This window comes from Cherax quadricarinatus, chromosome 66 (assembly GCF_038502225.1).
Source record: "Cherax quadricarinatus isolate ZL_2023a chromosome 66, ASM3850222v1, whole genome shotgun sequence".
Classification (NCBI taxonomy): domain Eukaryota; kingdom Metazoa; phylum Arthropoda; class Malacostraca; order Decapoda; family Parastacidae; genus Cherax; species Cherax quadricarinatus.
The window spans coordinates 14,383,299-14,407,879 of record NC_091357.1 but is presented as its reverse complement, the minus strand read 5'-3'; the positions used below and the strand labels follow the sequence as shown (position 1 = coordinate 14,407,879).

General features: G+C 39.2%; 1 protein-coding gene across 3 annotated transcripts in view; it reads right to left on the bottom strand.

The window, feature by feature from the left end:
* Nucleotides 1–24,581, bottom strand: part of LOC128704109 (RING finger protein 17) — a 297,172-nt gene that overhangs the window by 38,000 nt on the left and 234,591 nt on the right. For all 3 annotated transcript variants that reach the window (XM_070099113.1, XM_070099112.1, XM_070099114.1), the window contains 4 exons: nucleotides 24,339–24,463; nucleotides 23,708–23,825; nucleotides 11,324–11,451; nucleotides 8,479–8,629 (listed from right to left, as the gene is read on the bottom strand). In XM_070099113.1, the coding sequence (XP_069955214.1) occupies nucleotides 8,479–8,629; nucleotides 11,324–11,451; nucleotides 23,708–23,825; nucleotides 24,339–24,463 (522 nt within the window). The remainder of the gene's footprint in view (nucleotides 1–8,478; nucleotides 8,630–11,323; nucleotides 11,452–23,707; nucleotides 23,826–24,338; nucleotides 24,464–24,581) is intronic.

Genomic DNA, 24,581 nt, shown 5'->3' with positions numbered 1-24,581 from the left:
CCTTTGGAGGCAAAGAGGGGAATGTATGAGAGTATAGTTTTACCAACGCTCTTATATGGGTGTGAAGCATGGGTGATGAATGTTGCAGCGAGGAGAAGGCTGGAGGCAGTGAAGATGTCATGTCTGAGGACAATGTGTGGTGTGAATATAATGCAGAGAATTCGTAGTTTGGAAGTTAGGAGGAGGTGCGGGATTACCAAAACTGTTGTCCAGAGGGCTGAGGAAGGGTTGTTGAGGTGGTTCGGACATGTAGAGAGAATGGAGCGAAACAGAGTGACTTCAAGAGTGTATCAGTCTGTAGTGGAAGGAAGGCGGGGTAGGGGTCGGCCTAGGAAAGGTTGGAGGGAGGGGGTAAAGGAGGTTTTGTGTGCGAGGGGCTTGGACTTCCAGCAGGCATGTGTGAGCGTGTTTGATAGGAGTGAATGGAGACAAATGGTTTTTAATACTTGACGTGCTGTTGGAGTGTGAGCAAAGTAACATTTATGAAGGGGTTCAGGGAAACCGGCAGGCCGGACTTGAGTCCTGGAGATGGGAAGTACAGTGCCTGCACTCTTAAGGAGGGGTGTTAATGTTGCAGTTTAAAAACTATAGTGTAAAGCACCCTTCTGGCAAGACTGATAGAGTGAATGATGGTGAAAGTTTTTCCTTTTCGGGCCACCCTGCCTTGGTGGGAATCGGCCAGTGTGATAATAATAAAAAAAAAAAAATAAAAAGTGCTCCTTATACCGGTGAAGGTGAATAATAATAGAGCAACTAAAAGAGACCAATATATATACAATATGTAGGAAGACATTGGTCAGAGAAATAGCAAACATCAAGCTAAAGTTAAAGGAATCTTACAGGAGCCAAGATATGCAGGAAGAACTAAAAGCCATGAATGAAACTGAAAGAAACCCAAAATATTTCTTTTCTTATGCCAAATCAAAGTCAAAAACAGCATCCAGTATTGGGCCCTTAAATGAGATGGGTCCTACACAGATGACAGCGAGGAAATGAGTGAGCTACCCAAGTCGCAATATGACTCGGATTTTAGCGAGCCGCTAACCAGACTGAGAGTCGATGACCTAAATGAATTTCTTGTGAGAGACAGAATTTGATAGACTTGATCCTATATGATACTATCCTGACGCCAAATGACTTTGGAAAGGTGATAAATGATATGCCCATGCACTCTGCCTCAGGCCCAGACTCATGAAACTGTTCATCAAGAACTGCAAGAAGCCCCTATCATGTGCTTTTAACATCCTATGGAGAGGAAGCATGGACACGGGTCGTCCCACAGCTGCTAAAAACAACAGATATAGCCCCACTCCACAAAGGGGGCAGTAAAGCAAAAGCAAAGAACTACAGACAAATAACACTAACGTCCCATATCATAAAAATCTTTCAAAGGGTTCTACGAAGCAAGATTGCCACCCATCTAGATATGCATCTAGATATCCATCAAACCATACCACTGTGACCACATTACGATTTCATGAGTCATGTTGACGGCAGTGAGGGGACTTGAGCTAGAGTTCGTCACAGCCACGCTAGCTGGAGATTCGTCTGTAAAAACTTGCATTTGTGGTCACAGTGGTGCCTATGCTAACCTTCCTATGGTGTAGAAATATACCTAGTTGGACGAATCTTATTGTGGCTAGCTGGTCCAGTGGCTAACGCGATGGTCTGGAGTTTTGAGACACTCTGACCGCGGATTCAAATCCCGCCCATGGTATGGTTTGTTTGCAATCGTGTCATTACGATTTCGTGAGTCAAGTTGACAGCAGTGAGGGGACTTGAGCTCGAGTTCGTCACAGCCATGCTAGCTGGAGATTTGTCTGTAAAAACTTGCATTTGTGGTCACAGTGGTGCCTATGCTAACCTTCCTATGGTGTAGAAATATACCTAGTTGGACGTATCTTATTGTGGCTAGCTGGTCCAGCGGCTAACGCGATGGTCTGGAGTTTTGAGACTCTCTGACCACGGGTTCAAATCCCACCCAAGGCAACATGGATTCAGAGCAGGTCACTCCTGTCTGTCCCAATTACTGGACCACTATGACAAGGTCCTGGATGCTCTAGAAGACAAACAAAATGCAGATGAAGTATACACAGACTTTGCAAAAGCCTTTGACAAGTGTGACCATGGTGTAATAGTGCACAAAATGCATGATAAAGGAATAACAGAAAAAGTTGGTACAGTTGACCCTCAGTTATTGGCAGTAATCTGTTCCAGAAGCTCAGCCTAAAACTGAAATGGCGGATAACCAAAATAATTATTCCCATGAGAATTTATGTAAATACAATTAATCTGTTCCAGACAAAAATATTCACAAAAAAAAAAAAATTTATCAATTAAATCAGTCTTACATACCTTTTTTGAAGACTAATGCTGACTCCTGGAAGATAGTGAGGAGTTAGTGTTTGGAAGGGGAATCCCTCTCCACAAAGACTTCAGGTAGCAAAGCCCTCTCTGGGGTTACTTCCCTTCTTTGTCTTTTAATGCCACTAGGACCAGCTTGAGAGTCACTGGACCTCTGTTGCACAACATATCTGTCCATAGAGATCTGTTTCTGGCATCTCTTTATGATATTCCTGAAGTGGGACAAGGTTTTGTCACTAAACATGTTGCAGATATGGCTTGTTTCAGCTTGGTCAGGGTGGTACTTCTCGACAAAAGATCGCACATCATTCCACTTTGCACAAATCTCCTTAATCAATGAGGAAGACACCTCCTTCATTCCCTCTTCCTCCTCCTCTGAAGCAAGTTCCTCAGCTGTGACCTGTTGCTGTTGCAGATGAAGCTCTTGCAGCTCGTCAGTGGTTAGCTCTTCCCTGTGGTTCTCCACCAACTCTTCCGCATCCTGGTCACTCACCTCCAACTCCATGGACTTGCCCAACAGTCCACAAAAAGCAGAGGGTCAGCAGAGTCAGGGTCAGCCCCAAACCCTTGAAAATCCCTCTCTTGGACACAATCTGGCCACAATTTTCTCCAAGTAGAGTTCCAAGTCCTGGAAGTCACTCCCTCCCAAGCCCTCTCACAAATCAACTCCACAACTGTCTCCTACTAAATTTTTTTTTTTTTTTCAACAAGTCGGTCGTCTCCCACCGAGGCAGGGTGACCCAAAAAAGAAAGAAAATCCCCAAAAAGAAAATACTTTCATCATCATTCAACACTTTCACCACACTCACACATTATCACTGCTTTTGCAGAGGTGCTCAGAATACAACAGTTTAGAAGCATACACGTATAAAGATACACAACATATCCCTCCAAACTGCCAATATCCCAAACCACTCCTTTAAAGTGCAGGCATTGTACTTCCCATTTCCAGGACTCAAGTCCGACTATATGAAAATAACCGGTTTCCCTGAATCCCTTCACTAAATATTACCCTGCTCACACTCCAACAGATCGTCAGGTCCCAAGTATCATTCGTCTCCATTCACTCCTATCTAACACGCTCATGCACGCTTGCTGGAAGTCCAAGCCCCTCGCCCACAAAACCTCCTTTACCCCCTCTTTCCAACCCTTTCGAGGACGACCCCTACCCCTCTTTCCTTCCCCTATAGATTTATATGCTTTCCATGTCATTCTACTTTGATCCATTCTCTCTAAATGACCAAACCACCTCAACAACCCCTCTTCTGCCCTCTGACTAATGCTTTTATTAACTCCACACCTTCTCCTAATTTCTACACTCCGAATTTTCTGCATAATATTTACACCACACATTGCCCTTAGACAGGACATCTCCACTGCCTCCAACCGTCTCCTCGCTGCTGCATTTACCACCCAAGCTTCACATCCATATAAGAGTTGGTACTACTATACTTTCATACATTCCCTTCTTTGCCTCCATAGATAACATTTTTTGACTCCACATATACCTCAACCACCCAGGGAGGTACTACCGTCCTGCCAAGTGAGTGTAAAATGAAAGCCTGTAATTGTTTTACATGATGGTAGGATTGCTGGTGTCTTTTGTCTGTCTCATAAATATGCAAGATTACAGGTACGTCATGCTACTTCTACTTACACTTAGGTCACACTACACATACATGTACACGTTTATTTATACACACTCATCTGAGTTTTCTTTGATTTTATCTTAATAGTTCTTGGTCTTATTACTTTTCCTTTTATATCCATGGGGAAGTGGAATAAGAATCTTTCCTCCGTAAGCCATGCGTGTTGTAAAAGTCAACTAAAATGCCGGGAACAATGGGCTAGTAACCCCTTTTCCTGTAAAGAATACTAAAAAGAATAAGAAGAAGAAAATTGTCTCCTACTAAATGTTTTTCCTTAATCCACAATAACAATAACCTTTCCATATCTTCCATTATTGGTGAATTTTGTTTCATAATCACATTTGCTCCTTTCACAACATCAGCTTCCTTTATTTGTTCTTTCTTTGCCAGGATGGAAGTGATGGTAGATTTATTTTTTTCCCATACATCCTGGCAAACTCTAGCTACCTCATGCCACTCTTAAAATTTTTCAATAACTTCTCACTTAAATTCCATGGTGTTTCTCACGTTCTCTGCCACAGGAACTTTACTAGGAACTTTCTTTGGAGCCATGGTTACTTATTTTGCCGTTGCACTGACAAAAAAAAAAAAAAAAAAAACAGCAAGCAAATTGTTTGGATGAATGAGCAGAAGCTTCTTCACCCACCAAGAGAGACAGCCAAACTGACACACAAGCTGGCCCAGCCGGTGGAGGGACGCATCCAATATGGCCGATAAGCAAAATAACGGCCAATAACCGGTAACCATAAAACTGGCCAATAACCAGGGGTCAACTGTAGATGGATGTATAATTTCCAGACAAATAGAACACAAAGAGTAGTAGTAAACAGAGTAAAGTCTGAGGCGGCTACGGTGAAAAGCTCTGTTCCACAAGGCACAGTACTTGCTCCCATCCTGTTCCTCATCCTCATATCTGACATAGACAAGAATGTAAGCCACAGCACCGTGTCTTTCTTTGCAGATGACACCCGAATTTGCATGACAGTGTCTTCCATTGAAAACACCACAAGACTCCAGGTGGACATCAACCAAATCTTTAAAGGGGCACAGAAAAGAATATGAAGTTCAATGATGAGAAATTTCAATTATGGAATATGGAAAACATGAGGAAATTAAAACTATATCGGATTATAAAACAAATTCCAACCATACAATAGAGTGAAAAACTAATGTAAAAGACCTAGGAGTGATCATGTCAGAGGATCTCACTTTCAAAGACCATAACAGTGTATCAATCGCATCTGCTACAAAAATGACAGGATGAATAATGAGAACCTTCAAAACTGGGGATGCCAAGCCCATGATGACACTCTTCACGTCGCTTGTTCTATCTAGGCTGGAATATTGTTGCACACTAACAGCACCTTCCATGGCAAGTGAAATTGCTGACCTACAAAATGTACAGAGAACCTTCACAGCACACATAACTGCAATAAAACACCTAAATTACTAAGAACACTTTAAGTTCCTCAACCTGTACTCCCTAGAATGCAGGCGGGAGATATACAGTGGTCCCCCACTTTTCGTAGTTCCCAGCAATTGTAAATTTCGCCAATCATAGGGGTATTTTCGTATAAACATGGACTCGCTTTTCATAGGTTGACTCATGAGTCGTAGTTCGTCCGGGACGCGTACACACGGCGTGAGCCAGGGCGGCAGCCAGTCTGGCATTGTTTACCAGTGAGCAAAGGTCCCCTCACGTGCTCCAGCGAAATATTTCATAATATTCCATTTATTCTAGTGCTTGCAAGTACTAAATAAGCTACCATGGCTCCAAAGAAAGCTCGTAGTGCCAAGCCTGTGGTAAAGAAGGTGAGAAATACGATTGAATTTAAGAAAACCATCATTGAACAATATGAAAGTGGTACAAGTGTGGCTGAACTGTCCAGGATGTATAAGAAACCCTACACAACCTTATGTTCCATAGTGGCCAAGAAAAAGGAAATAAAGGATGCTGTTGTTGCAAAGGGAGTAACTATGCTGACAAAAATGAGATCACCAGTACTGGAAGAGGTTGAGAAGTTATTATTGGTGCGGATAAATGAGAAACAATTAGCAGGAGATACTCTTATGACTTCGATTATTTGTGAAAGGGCTAGGCAGTTGCATGAAGATTTGGTAAAGAAATTGCCTGCAAATAGTGGTGATGTGAGTGAATTTAAGGCCAGCAAAGGTTGGTTTGAGAGATTTAAGAACAGTACTGGCATACACAGTGTGGTAAGGCATGGTGAGGCTGCCAGTTCGGACCACAAGGCGGCTGAAAAATATGTGCATGAATTCCAGGAGTACATAGAGGCTGAAGGACTGAACCCTGAACAAGTGTTCAATTGTGACGAAACGGGCCTCTTTTGGAAGAAAATGCCAAAGAGGACCTTCATTACACAAGAGGAAAAGGCAATGCCAGGACACAAGCCTATGAAAGACAGGCTGAAGCTAATGTTGTGTGCTAATGCTAGTAGGGATTTCAACGTGAAGCCATTACTAGTGTACCATTCTGAAAATCCCAGTGTGTTCAGGAAAAACAATGTTATGAAGAGTAAATTGTGTGTGTTTTGGAAATCTAATAGTAAGGCATGGGTCACGAGGGAAATTTTCGTCGAGTGGTTCAATGAAGTGTTTGGCCCTAGTGTGAAGGAGTTTGGGTTCATCACAGTAAAGTTCTTGCCCCTGAATACCACTCCTCTCCTCCAACCCATGGACCAGCAGGTTATTGCAAACTTTAAAAAACTCTACACAAAAGCAATGTTTCACAGGTGCTTGACTGTGACCACAGACACTCACTTGACCCTAAGGGAATTTTGGAGAGAACACTTCAGCATCCTCCATTGCATAACCCTTATAGGTATGGCTTGGGAGGGAGTGACTACCAGGACTTTGAACTCTGCCTGGAGAAAATTGTGGCCAGATTGTGTCGACAAGAGGGATTTTGAAGGATTTGGGACTGACCCTAATGAGCCTATGTCTGTTGTAAAATCAATTGTGGCACTGGGGAGTTCCATGGGTTTGGATGTGAGTTTGGAGGATGTGGAAGAATTGGTGGAAGACCACAATGAAGAGCTCACCACTGAGGAGCTGCAAGAGCTTCAGCAGGAAGAGCAACACATCGCAGCTCAGAATCTTGCTGCAGAGGAGGAAGAGGAGAGATGGAAGAAGGTGCCTTCTTCAGAAATTAAAGAGATTTTTACTATGTGGGGTAAGATGGAAAGCTTTATGGAGAAACATCACCCTAACAAGGTTGTTGCAAGCCAGGTTGGCAACATGTACAGTGACAAAGTCTTGGGTCATTTTAGGGAAGTGTTAAAGAGATGCCAGAAACAGAGCTCTCTCCACAGTTATTTTGTGAGACAGGACTCCAGTGACTCTCAAGGTGGTCCTAGTGGCATTAAGAAACAGAGAAGAGAAGCAACCCCAGAAAAGCAAATGGTACCTGAGGTGTTGATGGAAGGGGATTCCCCTTCCAAACTATAAACAATCCACTCTCTCTCCTCCTCCAGTCTCCCATACACTAAGAAGAATCTCCAATAAAGGTAAGTGTTATGCTGTTAATGTTTCATTCATCATTTCCCATTGTATTGTTTATGTACTACATGTATATTTCATGTAAATTTTTTTTTTGTTTTAATACTTCTGGGTGTCAGGAACGGATTAATTGTATTTACATTATTTCTTATGGGGAAAATTGATTCGTAAATCGTAAATTTTGTTTATAGTAACGGCTCCAGGAACGGATTAATTAGGAAAAATGAGGGACCACTGTACATGATTATATACACTTGGAAAATCCTAGAGGGATCAGTACAAAATTTGCACATGAAAATCACTCCTTATGAAAGCAAAAGAGTTGGCAGACGATGCAACATCCCCCCAATGAAAAGCAGGGGTGCCACTAGCACGATAAGAGACAACACAATAAGTGTCAGGGGCCCAAGACTATTCAACTTCTTTCAGCATACATAAGGGGGATTACCAATAGACCCCTGGCTGTTTTCAAGAAGGCACTGGATAGGCACCTAAAGTCAGTACATGACCAGCCGGGCTGTGGTTTGTACATCTGGTTGTGTGCGGCCAACAGCAACAGCCTGGTTGATCAGGCCTTGATCCACCATGAGGCCTGGTCACAGACCAGGCTGCAGGGGTGTTGACCCCCAAAACCTTCTCCAGGTAAAATCAGAAAAGAATACTAGAAAGGTGATAAAGATTATTTTAGCATTATCAACAGGGACAAGTTATAACTGCAAGCTAAGAAAAAAGTGGCATGAAAAAGACATTATGAAATATTTCTTCACAAACAGTGGTAGACTACTAGAATAGTAACCAAGATGAGGTAGAAGAGTATATGGTACACCAATTTTAACCTCATAATACATTAAATTATGGGACATCATGGGCATAGATAAGCTTGTTATATCTACAAATCAAAAATTACATACATAAATGATCTGTTAGCTAGTAGTGCTTAACCTACCTCCGCCTGATCATTCTCCAGCTTGAGAATCTTGGCACGAGCATAATGTGGAGTATGCCTTGTCTTCAGGAGACACAATTCGCCAAAATTTGGTGCAAACCTTTGAACCATTTGTATCTCGTTTTTGACTTCTTCCAATTTACTCTCCAATCTGTTATTTCAAAATATGACCACAATTAGGAATTCACTACAAAATTAAATTACTGAATATTAAATTATTTTGCAACATGGATTTTTTTTTCCAACATGCTGACCGTCTCCCACCAAGGCAGGGAGACTCAAAAAAGAAAGAAACGCGTTTCACCATCATTCACACAAGATGAATCTACCAAAATTAACAAACTTGACATTGCTGAAGAAATGTTAAGATAATTTTAAAGGAGATTCTAGTAGTGGGTAATAGCAAGGTTTTTTTTTTTTCATGTCAGCCATCTCCCACCAAAGCAGGGTGACCCAAAAACGAGAAACATTTTCACCTTCATTCGCACATAATCACTGTCTTTGCAGAGGCTTCCAGATAATGACAGTTTAGATGCCACTTCAAATAGCCAATACACAAATAACCCGCACATAGAAGAGAGGAGCTTACAACGTTTCGGTCTGACTTGGATCATTTACAAAGTCACAAAGTGTGACTTTATTAATGGTCCAAGTTGGACCAAAACGTAGTCATAAGCTCCTCTCGTCTATGTGCAGGTTATATGTGTATTGTTCCAGTCAAGGTACTGTGCCTTTTTGTGTTATAAACAGTCAATATCCCAAACCTGTAGGTGAGAGTACCCAACAGATTTTGGTCATTAATACCTACAAAGAACTTCTTTTTTTAAATACTATAAGAGACTATCTTTTGGGATTTCGTCATCTCCTGGTAACTTCCAAAAATTTATTTCCCAATTGTTTGTTTGATTGGAAGGGAAACCATCCTATTTGGATGATGTAATAACTCAGATGACATTCTTTCTTATGCTTTTCTTGGTATGCCTCTTTTATTTTATTATTCTTAGGTATTTGACAGCAACAACACTCAGTTGTAACAACCTGAGTAAGAACAGCTAACTTGGGGACAGTGTAGTTTTAGTAGGTCATTCAAGCTTCCATTGAAAATGGGAACTGACACAGTGACTTTTTGCTGATGATACTGTGCTTACGGGAGATTCTAAAGAAAAGTTGCAAAGGTTAGTGGATGAGTTTGGGAGTGTGTGTAAAGGTAGAAAGTTGGAAGTGAACATAGAAAAGAGTAAGGTGATGAGGGTATCAAATGATTTAGATAAAGAAAAATTGGTTATCAAATTGGAGAAAGAGGAGTATGGAAGAAGTGAATGCTTTCATATATTTGGGAGTTGACATGTCAGCAGACGGATTTATGAAGGCTGAGGTTAACCACAGAATTGATGAAGGAAAAACGGTGAGTGGTGTATTGAGGTATAGGTGGAGACCAAAAAACATTATCTATGGAGGCAAAAAAGGGAATGTATGAAAGCATAGTGGTACCAACACTCTTATATGGATGTGAAGGTTGGGTTGTAAATGCTGCAGTGAGGAGGCAGTGGAGATGTCCTGTCTAAGGGTAATGCGTGGTGTAAATATTATGCCGAGTATTCGGAGTGTGGGAATTAGGAGAAGGTGTGGAGTTAATAAAAGTATTAGTCATAGGGCTGACGAGGGGTGTTGAGGTGGTTTGGTCATTTAGAGAGAATGGATCAAAGTAGAATGACATGGAAAGCATATAAATCTGTACGGGAAGGAAGGCGGGGTCAGGGTTGTCCTCGCAAAGGTTGGAGGGAGAGGGTAAATGAGGTTTTGTGGGCGAGGGGCTTGGACTTCCGGCAAGCATGCGTGAATGTGTTAGATAGGAGTGAATGGAGACGAATGGTATTTGGGCCATGACAAGCTGTTGGAGTGTGAGCAGGGTAATATTTAGTGAAGGGATTCAGGGAAACCGGTTATTTTTATATAGCCAGACTTGAGTACTGGAAATGGGAAGTACAATGCCTGCACTTTAAAGGAGGGGTTTAGGATATTGGCAATTTGGAAGGATATGTTGTGTATTTTTATACGTATATGCTTCTAAACTATTGTATTCTGAGCACCTCTGCAAAAACAGTGATTGTGTGAATGAGGTGAAAGTGTCAAATGATGAGAGTATTTTCTTTTTTGGGGATTTTCTTTCTTTTTGGGCCACCCTGCCTCAGTGAGAGACAGCCAACTTGTTAAAAAAAATCAAGCTTCCACAAAAATTAGCATTCATGTGTACTTTATACAGCTGTACCATGTGTTCAGCTTCAATGAACTACATAAGATGTATAACATCAGCATTCTAAACTATGGTGGAGATAGTTGCAAGCACTAAAGTACCATAGCACTGGAAAGATTCATTAGCTAACATGCGCATGAAGAGGATCTCATATTAAAAACCCTCAGCAAAATCCTACATTGTTAGGGAAGCTGATATACAGAAGGAAGAGTTGAGGGAGGTATGTGAAAGTCTTGAGTAATGCAACAGCTTAAGTATTAAGCAGGTATGCATCTTCCTGCTAGATCAGAGACATGTGGTTTATGGAACTATGTGTTGCTAGTGTGAGCAAGGTAACATTCGTGAAATATCTCATGGGAAACTGGTTAGCCAGATTTAGAATCATGAAGGTAGGAAAAGAAATGCCTGCACTCTGAAGGAGTGATGGGGATGTTGCAGTTGGAGGGCAAGCTGTACTGTGATGGCAGCACACTTCTGGAGTGACTGAATGATGGTGAAAGTGTTTTATTTTTTAATCACCCTGCCAGGTGGGAGGTTGTCTCTTAGAGAAAAATAAAGGTCAGTAATGTACCATTGAAGAAAATCACTAACTGCTTAAAAGAAGAATTGAGAGAGGTCAACTGTAGATGAATGTAGCCAAGTGGATACAAGACTGCTAGGTACTTCACTTCCAGATACTTATGTTGAGCAGAACTGACATCCTGAACCAATATTCGACTCTGAGATAAAAGCACAAAGAATTATTATTTTATTCAGCTTTATACATAAACTCCAAATTTTATGTACAACAGTTATCAGATGCATGAAGACAGACACATGGAGCAGAACAAGCCTTTATTGTGACAATATTTCATTTTAAAGAAAGCTTTTTCAAATCATACAGAGGTGGATATCCATCATACATTTTTTTTTTTTTTTTTTTTTTTTTCAACAAGTCGGCCGTCTCCCACCGAGGCAGGGTGACCCAAAAAAGAAAGAAAATCCCCAAAAAGAAAATACTTTCATCATCATTCAACACTTTCACCACACTCGCACATTATCACTGTTTTTGCAGAGGTGCTCAGAATACAACAGTCTAGAAGCATAAACATATAAAGATACACAACATATCCCTCCAAACTGCCAATATCCCAAACCCCTCCTTTAAAGTGCAGGCATTGTACTTCCCATTTCCAGGACTCAAGTCCGACTATATGAAAATAACCGGTTTCCCTGAATCCCTTCACTAAATATTACCCTGCTCACACTCCAACAGATCGTCAGGTCCCAAGTACCATTCGTCTCCATTCACTCCTATCTAACACGCTCACGCACGCTTGCTGGAAGTCCAAGCCCCTTACCCACAAAACCTCCTTTACCCCCTCTCTCCAACCCTTTCGAGGACGACCCCTACCCCGCCTTCCTTCCCCTATAGATTTATATGCTTTCCATGTCATTCTACTGTGATCCATTCTCTCTAAATGACCAAACCACCTCAACAACCCCTCTTCTGCCCTCTGACTAATACTTTTATTAACTCCACACCTTCTCCTAATTTCCACACTCCGAATTTTCTGCATAATATTTACACCACACATTGCCCTTAAACAGGACATCTCCGCTGCCTCCAACCGTCTCCTCGCTGCTGCATTTACCACCCAAGCTTCACACCCATATAAGAGTGTTGGTACTACTATACTTTCATACATTCCCTTCTTTGCCTCCATAGATAACGTTTTTTGACTCCACATATACCTCAACGCACCACTCACCTTTTTTCCCTCATCAATTCTATGATTAACCTCATCCTTCATAAATCCATCCGCCGACACGTCAACTCCCAAGTATCTGAAAACATTCACTTCTTCCATACTCCTCCTCCCCAATTTGATATCCAATTTTTCTTTATCATACATACATACATACATATATAGTATATATTCACACACACACACACACACACAAAATCTAGCAGATAAGTGCATGTAATACTGTATTAGTCAGATTCCACGTTTATAGTTGGGGGTCTCTAGTGTTAGTAAGATGGGGTGTTACCTGTCAAGGGACATGTGCAAATTCTCTGCCCTCAGGTTCAGGATAAGGTGCAGCTTCCCATGCTGCTGAACTAGGAAAATCTAGATAATAAATGTGGAGTGACATGTAAGTACTCTGCATCATCACACTGATAAAGGTCCCCAACAACTAAAAAGACACTACCACTGAAATAAAGGGAATAGGGCTGTCCCCAGGATAACCATACCCCAAATTAAAGAAAAAATATTTCTTGTTGGCCATACAAGTGTTAGATATATATAACTTAATACAAATGTAGGCACAACAGAAAGTCAATAATTATGCAATGCTTTTCAGGCAAACTAATTATAAAGCTTACATACTACTTCAATCTAGACCTAGGATATGTAAGACTTGAGTATCAGTAAAGCTTGTGTAAATCACTTCACAATCACAAGTATAATGAGACAGACTTCAGATGACATATTTGTCAATTACAAATATATTACATAGAATTTACATCAGTTCAATAGTTGCCCATGGCTAACCAACAGCATACTAAGATCCACTGATAAGAAACATCAATATGAAAAGAAATATAGACCTATGTGACATGTCAAGATATCTTATTAATGAAAATAAGATACCAGATATACTAAGAAAATTTCCTAAATTTGCTTGTGAACTATAGATATGTAGATATAAATCCATATGTATTCCTGTTAACCCTTTGGGGCCTAGTTCCCAGGCCTTTTGTGTATCCATATGCTCTCGCGCTACAGTCCACAGGATGGATATGGGGTGCACAATAAACTAGCCACTTCGGTGGCAAAAATCTAAAAAAAATCTATAGACAGGGCTTAATACACAAAGATATTATTAAACACTATGCCTCAATTCTCACCAAACTAATAAGAAAGGCCAAGCAACTGTACTATTCAAGCAGATTCATTGAAACAAGAGGAGATATAAAAAATACCTGGAAAACACACTCAGATTCTGGGCACCCACAAACGGAAAAAGCTAGGGATATTGTCCTAACTAAACCGAGTGAAACAACTGCAACCTATTGATACAGTTAACAAGATAAATGACTTCTTCTCAACCATAGGATCAAATCTCGCCAGTAAAATCCCAGGTACCAACGCCCGAGCAAGTGATTACTTAGACAGGAATTTCTTAACCTCCCCCCATCTTGCACCTACCGAGCCCACTGAAGTCACCTTAATTATCAAGTCACTTAAAAATAAATCAGGGAATCCATCTCAAGTCCCACCATTATTGAACAAGCCAGTGGCTCACATCCTTTCACCTGCTATTTCAATACTCTTTAACAAATCACTAGAAACTAGCACTTTCCCGACACTACTCAAGACAGCAAGGGTTACACCAATACACAAAGGTGATGACCCCAGAGATGTAAATAAATACAGGCCAAGAGATGTAAATAAATACAGGCCAAGAGATGTAAATAAATACAGACCAGTATCAAACTTACTGTTGCTATCCAAAAATCTTTGAGAAACTCGTGCACAAGAGATTATGTTCATTTATAACAGCAGAAAAGCATACTCAACCCCTGCAAATCTGGCTTTAGAAAAAACAAAAGCACAAATGATGCAATTGTAAAAATGCTAGACCTGCTTTACACAACACTGGAAAATAATGAATGTCCATCAGGACTCTTTATTGACTTAAGGGAAGCTTCTGATACAGTAGACCATGGCATCTTACTTCACAAACTTGACCATTATGGTATAAGAGGCCATGCACTTACGTATTTCAAATCTTACCTTACTAACAGGTATCAATACGTCTCTATTAAGGACACAACCTCATTAATGTGACAACTTGATACTGGAGTGCCACAGGGAAGTATCCTTGGTCCCCTGCTCTTCCTCTTATACATCAATGATCTTCCCAATATATCACAACACCTGAAACATATTCTCTTTGCTGATGACACGACTTACGTTATCTCCCACCCAAATCTTGCCTTACTCAACACCATTGTTAACGAAGAGCTACGAAAAATATCAACCTGGATGACTGAAAATAAAGTTACACATAATACTGACAAAACCTTCTATATTATGTTTGGTAACAGATCAGGTGTTGCACAGCTGAACATTATGAATTAACAACACTCTTATTGCAAAACATGATGAGGGCAAATTCCTGAGCCTACACCTTGACAGCAACCAGAAATTCAGAAGGCAACCCGCAGCCACACAACCCAGCTGTCTGAGGTCACACTTCTGTGTGAGGTCACTGCTCTCTGAGGTCACTACTGCTCTGTTACCTCGGACCAACATGTCTACACTAGGAGCAGTGGCAGCAGCGGCATCATACCAGCTCTTCTTCCTCAAAAAAACATCGCTCATCAAAGCTTGTGATGGCCTAAGTGAAAGTACAACTACATGAACCCACGTAGACCACAAAATGACTCAAGAATACTAAGAATGTAACCCAAATCTTGACAAAATTAGAAGATCTAAGGAAGACAGCCCTGCTAACCCAAACACTGCCTCCGCTGCCAGACAACCACTTAACCCAAGCTCTGAGAAAACAAGCCTTCTCCTCCATCGCTACACAGCATCTACTTCAGTGATACTATGAAAGGATATCGCAGAAGAAACAACATCAGTAATAAAAGAATAACAGCAAGGACCCCAGAACTCAACTTGTCTACCCAGCAGGACGCCGGTGTATCATCAACCCCCCTCACCACCGCCACCCAGGGAACAACAAGAACAACAAACATGGCTGACTCCCCTCCAACTCCACTCCCTTCAAAGGATTCACCCATGATAACTCAGGTATGATTATTCCTGACAATATCAAGGACTACATCATTGCTCTAGAAAATGAAATCAAAGATAACAAAGCAACACTCGAGCGACGAGAATCCAAGATAACCAACCTCGAGAACAAGAAACAAGATCCAAAACCTTGAAGAGAAGATTACATCAGGAAGTGTTGACACAGAAAATACTCTGAAAGCAGCTATAGCCAGTCACACTGAACAAATAACAACAATAAATATGAAGGTTGAAGAAGCAATCAAGGACTGGAATCAGAACATGTACACTCGACTAAATGAATACCTTGATTTCCAAGACGACAAAACTGAACAAGATAAGTTGTCTGATGCAGTTATAATAAACAGTCCACACATTCCTGGTGACATAACCCAAGCAGAGTGCAAAGAAACTGCTATAAGGATAATACAGAACCACGTACAAGTCATCGTGCAAAACAATGAAACCAAAGAAACACGTTTGCTAGGAAAACCAGGAAGTAAACACAGTATAATGATCCGACTTCATTCATACGATAAAAGAAAGGACCTAATTAAATCAGCAATTACAATGAAAAATGGAGTGTACATAAATGAGTGTCTAACAAGAAAACGTCAAAACCTTCTGTTCAGGTTGAGAAAACTTAAACAGGAAAACAAAATACATCAGTGTTTCACGTGAGATGGGAAAATACTAGTAAGGAAAACATCAACAGGACAACAATATACCATCTCAAATGAACATGATTTCTCTACCTTCCTTAGAAAAGCAGACATTTCTGTAACAGATTAGATAAGTGCCCTTAATACATATATACATGTGGTGCATATAATGTACATTACTATTATATTGTGCATAATTATTTTTTTTTATTTTTCATCACTAGCTAATGCCAACTACCTCCAATACTTTATACTTCTTTCTTACTGCTATTAATTGCTCATAATTTTATGTTACAAGTCAAATCTTACTCCAAATTAATATTATTCATTGTTCTTACATGTCCATTTAATTTTGTTTACCACTACTTGTTTTTTAGTCACTTTTTATTGTGTGTGCAATTAGTGTATATTCCAATTGCTTTTTTGCAAGTCCCAAAACTATCTTTTGCTAGCTAGTACCAACTACCTCATATTTTTTTTTACTTTTTATTGTGCAATAAACTGCTCAACTTATTTAATACTACAAATCAGATCTTACTCCTAAACCAATATTATTTCATAGTGACTATCTGTCCATTTAACTTTGTTTACCATTACTTAATTTTAGTCCCTTATATATTTTCTCCTTTATTTTAGCTTTATATAACTACCTTAGTTCGTATATTCACAATTGTTAAAATAATCAAGGTGCTATTCTCAGGTGCTAAAGTGTAATAAGTTCACAATTTTGCCATTATATTCCAAAGCTCATTTATTTGATTACCACTTTATTGTTCACCACAACTTATATTAGTCCCTTTTATATTGTTTTCCCTAATTCTAACTTTAAAGAATTACCTTTAAAGTACTACCTACTATCATATTCCCAAGCTCCATTATTTGATCATCACTTTATTTGTTCACCACAAATTATTTTAGTCCCTTTTATATTGTCTCCTTTATTTTAGCTTTAAAAAACTACCTTAGCTCATTATTTTTACATTTATTAAATAATTGAGGTGCTATTTTTTAGCTTTAGACTACTTTGTTTTATACTTAATTCTAACTATAGATTCACTACAAATCTTATGATTACAAGCATTGATCCTGATACCAACCTCTTATTTAATGACTTAAATGAATCAAACAGTTACTGTAATTACTACACAGCAGAACAATCAAAGGCACTCCTCAGAGCCAACAACAACATAACTGTCTTTAACTACAATATCAGATCTTTAAGCAAGCATTACGATGACCTCATAGCATTACTAAATTCCTTGCATGCCAATATGTCCATCATTACACTAACTGAAACCTGGCTAAAGCCTGATACTACAGATGTCTATGCCATTCCTGGTTACACAGCCATACACAACTGTAGGCCAGACCAACAAGGGGGTGGCACAGCTATATACTACTCAGACCAACTAGAATGTATCACTAATACTTGCACAAGGGATGAACATGGGGAATATATAATAGCTAAATTCAAATCCAAATACCTACAAAAACCTCTCACATTGATAAACATCTACAGAGTTCCACAGTCAAACATTAGCCAATTTAGTCAAAACCTAGGAAGTATGATAACTGATGCACGCATGAACAAAGATCACTTACTACTCTCAGGTGACTTCAATATAAATCTCCTGCAAGACCAGGACCCACACGTTACTGAATTCACAAACACAATGAGTAACTGCATGTTACTACCAACAGTAACAAAACCTACAAGAGTTAGAGACTAGTGTTTCCCTACTTGACCACATCTGGACCAACACCATATCCCCTTTAAAATCAGGCATAATTACAGATAATACCACAGACCACTATCCTACTTTCCTCATAACTCTTGGTAAATTACCCCAAGACACTACTAAAGTCACCTTCAGACTTCACAATGAGGCAGCCATTAATAACTTCACAACAGCAGTAACAAACATTGACTGGCACACTGAGCTAGAAATCTATACAGATATTGACAAATGTATTAATAATTTTCTAAAAAAGACCCAATACCTCTATAACAAGCACTGCCCTAAAAAAACTAAACAGATGACAGCTAAGAGACTGAACAGTCCATGGCTAACACCCAGCATTCTCAAATCCATAAATGTAAAACACCGATATGAAAAACAGTACAGAATGGGTCACATAACCAGAGACCAAACAAAACGTTACTCGTCAATCCTAACCAGCCTGATAAGAAGGGCAAAAAAATTGTATTATGAGAACAGATTATCCAACTTACGAGGTGATATAAAAAAGACCTGGAAAACCCTATCAGAAATTCTAGGAACAAAAAAGATATCACAAAATAGTGAAATAAAATTAGCAAAATCAGATGAACCCCAACTCCCACGAACAGAAACAGCAGACAGACTCAATGATTTCTTCTCCACTACAAGACAAAACCTTGCCAATAAAATCCCAAGCTCAGATACCCCACTAAATGACTACCTCACTGGCAACTACCCGAACACACTGTTCCTAGCTCCGACTAATCCATATGAAGTCTCCCTTATTATCAACGCACTAAAAAACAAGGCAGGAGATTTAAATACCTTACCACCCTTTATATACAAAAAAGTGTCACAAGTGCTCTCACCAATCATTGCCTACAGTTCTCAAAATAGCAAGGGTCACCCCGATCCATAAAGGAGGAGACCAAACAGAGTTGAATAACTATAGGCCAATATCCAACTTACACCCTCTCTCAAAAATCTTCGAAAAATTAATTCATAAACGAATCTACTCCTACCTCATCTCCCAAAACATACTCAACCTCTGCCAATTTGGATTCAGGCCTAATAAAAATACTAATGATGCTATTATACACATGCTAGAACATATATACACTGCAATAGACCCCAATGGAAATAAGTCACTCTGTCTGACTTTTTTGGGTTATCCTAGGTTCTCTACACATATGCTGCTATGTATGATAATTTTATGTAACTGTATTTGTGTATACCTGAATAAACTTACTTACTTATAGAGAAAAAAAAGAAGTCCCACTGGGGATCTTCATTGACTTACGTAAAGCTTTTGATACAGTTGACCATGACTTGCTCCACATAAAATTGTCACACTATGGTATAAGAGGGCACTCCCTCAACTACCTCAAGTCATACCTCAGCAACAGAAGCCAATATGTGTACGCAAATGGGGCAAACTCTTCCGCACAACCAATTACAGTTGGTGTCCCACAGGGAAGTGTCCTTGGCCCTCTTCTCTCTCTCCTATACATAAATGACCTACCAAATGCTTTGCAATTACTCAAACCCACACTATTTGCAGATGACACCACATACGTCTTCTCTCACCCGAGCCCAGTCACGCTAGCCAATACTGTAAATACCGAATCACAGAAAATATCTACCTGGATGAGGACTAACAAACTTACACTAAACATTGACAAAACCTACTTCATTCAGTTTGGTAACAGAGCTACAGATGTCCCTCTTAACATAATGATAAACGGATCACCTATCACAAAGCTAACAGAGGGAAAATTCTTAGGAATCCACCTTGATAATAGACTCAAATTTCATACACATATACAACAAATTTCTATGAAAATTTCCAAGACCGTAGGCATACTATCGAAGATACGGTACTATGTTCCACAGTCAGCCCTCCTGGCCCTATATCACTCTCTTATTTACCCCTATCTCACCTATGGAATTTGTGCATGGGGCTCAACAACAATTAACCATCTCAGACCACTAATTACCCAACAAAAGGCTGCAGTCAGAATGATAACAAATTCCCACTACAGGCAGCACACTCCACCAATATTCAAAACACTAAATCTACTCACCATACAAAACATTCATACTTATTACTGCACCTATTACATACATAGAACACTTAACTCTGATATTAACCCTCCTCTCAAACATCTCCTTGCCAACCTCAACAGAACACATGACCATAACACAAGGCACAGATCACTCTTTGATGTTCCTCGTGTCCATCTCACACTATGCAAAAACTCAATGCACATAAAAGGCCCTAAAATCTGGAGTTCATTACCTGTAAATATAAAAGAAACACTACCTGTTAATAAATTCAAGTCTCTTCTCAAAGATCACTTACTCACCCAAAACCAAATAAATACTGAATAACTGAACCTTATAAATTGTATATCTTAAATGTTTCTCACAATTATATCACATAAATGTTAAACCTAAGACCCAATCTAACTTTGTTATTTTTTAAATACACTAACTAACAGAATACTCCATTCTACTGAATGTACAGCAATGCATGCAACCATATGACCTGTCTTTGTAATACTCATTTGTGCTTTATTGTTATCTGTTTACAATAATGTTTTATCACTGATTACATCATTGCTTAGTTAATCTTAAGTTAATTTTAAGCCAGCCCGTAATGTTATGCATACAAGTGGCTTTGGCATGCTGCTCTTACCTGTATTTTTTTGTACCTCTGTATGTATGCTCAAATTACTAAATAAATAAATAAAATAAATAAATAAAAAACACATAACAAAACAAGTATCCAAAATGGTTGGGACCTCTCCAAGATACATTACTACGTACCACAATCAGCCCTACTCACACTATACCATTCACTCATCTATCCCTACCTCACCTATGCTATTTGTGTCTGGAGATCAACAGCAGCAACCCTCCTAAAGCCAATAATAACTCAACAAAAAGCTGCAATAAGAATTATCATGCAATCCAATACTAGGCAACACCCCCCTTACTCTTCAAAGACCTAAACTTACTGTACAGAACATCTACACCTACTACTGTGCAACCTACATTTACAGAACCATAAATTCTAATATTAATCCTGAACTAAAACACTTTCTTGATAGTTGCAACAATACCCATAGACATAACACCAGATACAAAAATCTCTATGACATTCCTCATGTCCAGCTAAACCTCTACAAAAATTCGATGTACATAAAAGGGCCTAAAATCTGGAACTCCCTGCCTGAAAACTCTAGAACTGCAGGCTCAGCCACCAGTTTCAAAACTACCATTAAAAAACATCTTATCTCCCTAACACACCCCATCATTAGCTAACCATATGAAAACCACTTAATTTTCTTTTTTTTTTTGTATCATAAACACATCCGAAACAATATAGTCTTACTCTCGTTATATGTAATTCCCCCTAATTTACACTTATTTTATTTTTATTATCACACTGGCCGATTCCCACCAAGGCAGGGTGGCCCGAAAAAGAAAAACTTTCACCATCATTCACTCCATCACTGTCTTGCCAGAAGGGTGCTTTACACTACAGTTTTTAAACTGCAACATTAACACCCCTCCTTCAGAGTGCAGGCACTGTACTTCCCATCTCCAGGACTCAAGTCCGGCCTGCCGGTTTCCCTGAATCCCTTCATAAATGTTACTTTGCTCACACTCCAACAGCACGTCAAGTATTAAAAACCATTTGTCTCCATTCACTCCTATCAAACACGCTCACGCATGCCTGCTGGAAGTCCAAGCCCCTCGCACACAAAACCTCCTTTACCCCCTCCCTCCAACCCTTCCTAGGCCGACCCCTACCCCGCCTTCCTTCCACTACAGACTGATACACTCTTGAAGTTATTCTGTTTCGCTCCATTCTCTCTACATGTCCGAACCACCTCAACAACCCTTCCTCAGCCCTCTGGACAACAGTTTTGGTAATCCCGCACCTCCTCCTAACTTCCAAACTACGAATTCTCTGCATTATATTCACACCACACATTGCCCTCAGACATGACATCTCCACTGCCTCCAGCCTTCTCCTCACTGCAACATTCATCACCCATGCTTCACACCCATATAAGAGCGTTGGTAAAACTATACTCTCATACATTCCCCTCTTTGCCTCCAAGGACAAAGTTCTCTGTCTCCACAGACTCCTAAGTGCACCACTCACTCTTTTTCCCTCATCAATTCTATGATTCACCTCATCTTTCATAGACCCATCCGCTGACACGTCCACTCCCAAATATCTGAATACGTTCACCTCCTCCATACTCTCTCCCTCCAATCTGATATTCAATCTTTCATCACCTAATCTTTTTGTTATCCTCAAATGACTGTGAACATAAAATTCCTAATATAGCTATTGCCTATTAAATCTTAAGTTAGCCCTCAGTTTGCCTAAGATACTCTTCCAATATTTGAGCTTTAATAGAAACAGTGTATCATGCCAAGACAAATCCAATCCCATTACTGAATTTACCATTTGTAATACAGTATTATTATATGATTTGTACTACCTCACTATTATAAATCTAATTATGTATGTACCTAATTATGTATGTATCTAATAATGTATGTTCAAATGTACTGCTCCATAACCTTCATCAATATAGAGTAAGAATTAGTATTAGTCTACCCGAAATGCCTAGGCATGCTAGTGGCCTTCTTTGTAATTAATATTTTATAACATGTAAACCACATATTGCAAGCTTTACAAGGAAATAAAAAACATTTGATTTTGATCTGATTTTATGATACAAGTGAAATGAAGTGGTAAAATCAAAGCACAAGAATTTACAGACAGTTAATGGATATAACATTTATTTGAGATTCAAAAGGTGCTTGTTAACAATACGTATTATTAGAGATGTTGGTGGATGGGAAACTTTGGCATTTTCTGGGAATGAGTTCCAAATTTTTGGGCCTTTTATTTGCATGAAGTTTTTGAACAGGTCGAGATGAACATATGGAATGTCAGAGATACTTATTCCTTGTACTGTATCCATATGTTGTGTTGAAAGCTCTCCGGAAAGAATTTAACCTCGGCACCTAAAATATGCATATTACTCGAGTGATGTCTCATCATATACAAATTCTTAATTTTTAACCCTTAAACGGTCCAAAGAGATCAACGTTCAAATTCGTAGTGCTACGAAAGTAGATCTACTTTTTTTACATATTTTCAAATATAACAAAAAAAAAAAATGTAGATAAAGTTTTTTTTACACGTTTTCAAATGTAAAACAAAACAGAAGATCTACATTTTTTTACATACTTTCAGGTGTTGAAAAAACGTATATATACGTTTGGACCATTTAAGGGTTAAAGAAGTGGACTGGTAAGCCAGTCCAGTCAGAGGACCAAAAGCTCCAGTCTAGGGTCATCATATAACTAAGACCCACGTCAGGAATCACTTGTCCTGTTTCTTGACAAATTTTACGTTAACTAACGAGTGAGATCGTGATCATGTCTGATCACGATCTCACTCGCAATCTCTCCTGAGTCTGACCTCAGGGTACTCATTTGTTTCACAAGGCTGTCACTTGATAAAGACCAGTCATGAATGTAAAGTTATATTAAAGATTTTCCTGCAAACATAATATCTTCCTCACTGACCATGATGTCTGTGTCCTGGAAAGGCCATTAGAGAGCAGATATGGGTAATGTGCTTTTTACTGAGTATTAATAGGCTGAAGAGTTACAAATAAAATAATGATCTAAATTCTAACTCTACAAACATAAGAGTACCAAACAAATATTAAGAGCAGTCTAAAATATTGTATATTACTGTACCTTCTTTTGAGGAAGTTCACACAAAAGCCTCCTGGAATTTATTATTTTTTGTCTAAGGGGCATCTCAAAATTCAAAGGATCCAACCCACAGTCAAGTTCTTTATATATCTTTTTATTTCTGTAAATTAGAAATTAAAATTGAAGTAAAGAGAATTTGATATTTTTTTAATTATACAGATACTATATAATGTACAGGAGTCTCACAAGACAATGAATGGCAGCGCTTGAAGCATTTGTCTACTTCAGGACTTTCACAGGAGAATGGCAATACAGTAGAAAGCTTATCTCAGGTCAACCTATTAACCTCATGTCTTGTAATAAAGACAAAAGCTTCTTCATTAAGAATGAAGCAGCTGCTAGTTTCAAAATGTTTCCTTTAATAAATGTCCTGAACCGTATACAAGTTTATTTTTCTACTTAAAAGGAACATGCCTACTTCTGATACTGTACTAAATTTGTTAAGAGGAATTTCTTCTTCAAGAAGGGCTCAGACAGATAACATTACAGAGCCATGCTCTTTATGCTCCTGCATACATTTCTCTATAGACTCAAATACTTAACCCACATAAAATATAAAGTGAAAACCTTTAGTATGGTATAGGAATTTACATAGAACAGTTACATCACTTACTTTAATTCAGATAGAACAGCCACCCCATGATCAATCAAGTATTCTCCAACATCTATTTTTTCTTCTAGTGTACATGCTAATAAGCTCACTTTGCACACTTCTTCTTCACAGTTGTGAAAGATAGCCTAAAAATATATTATAAGAGTAGTGTAAATATTTTGAAGCCCATATGTGAATTCCAAGTACCCTAACTCTCACTTTCCTGAATATACCAATAAAAACACACATACATGAATGCATGAA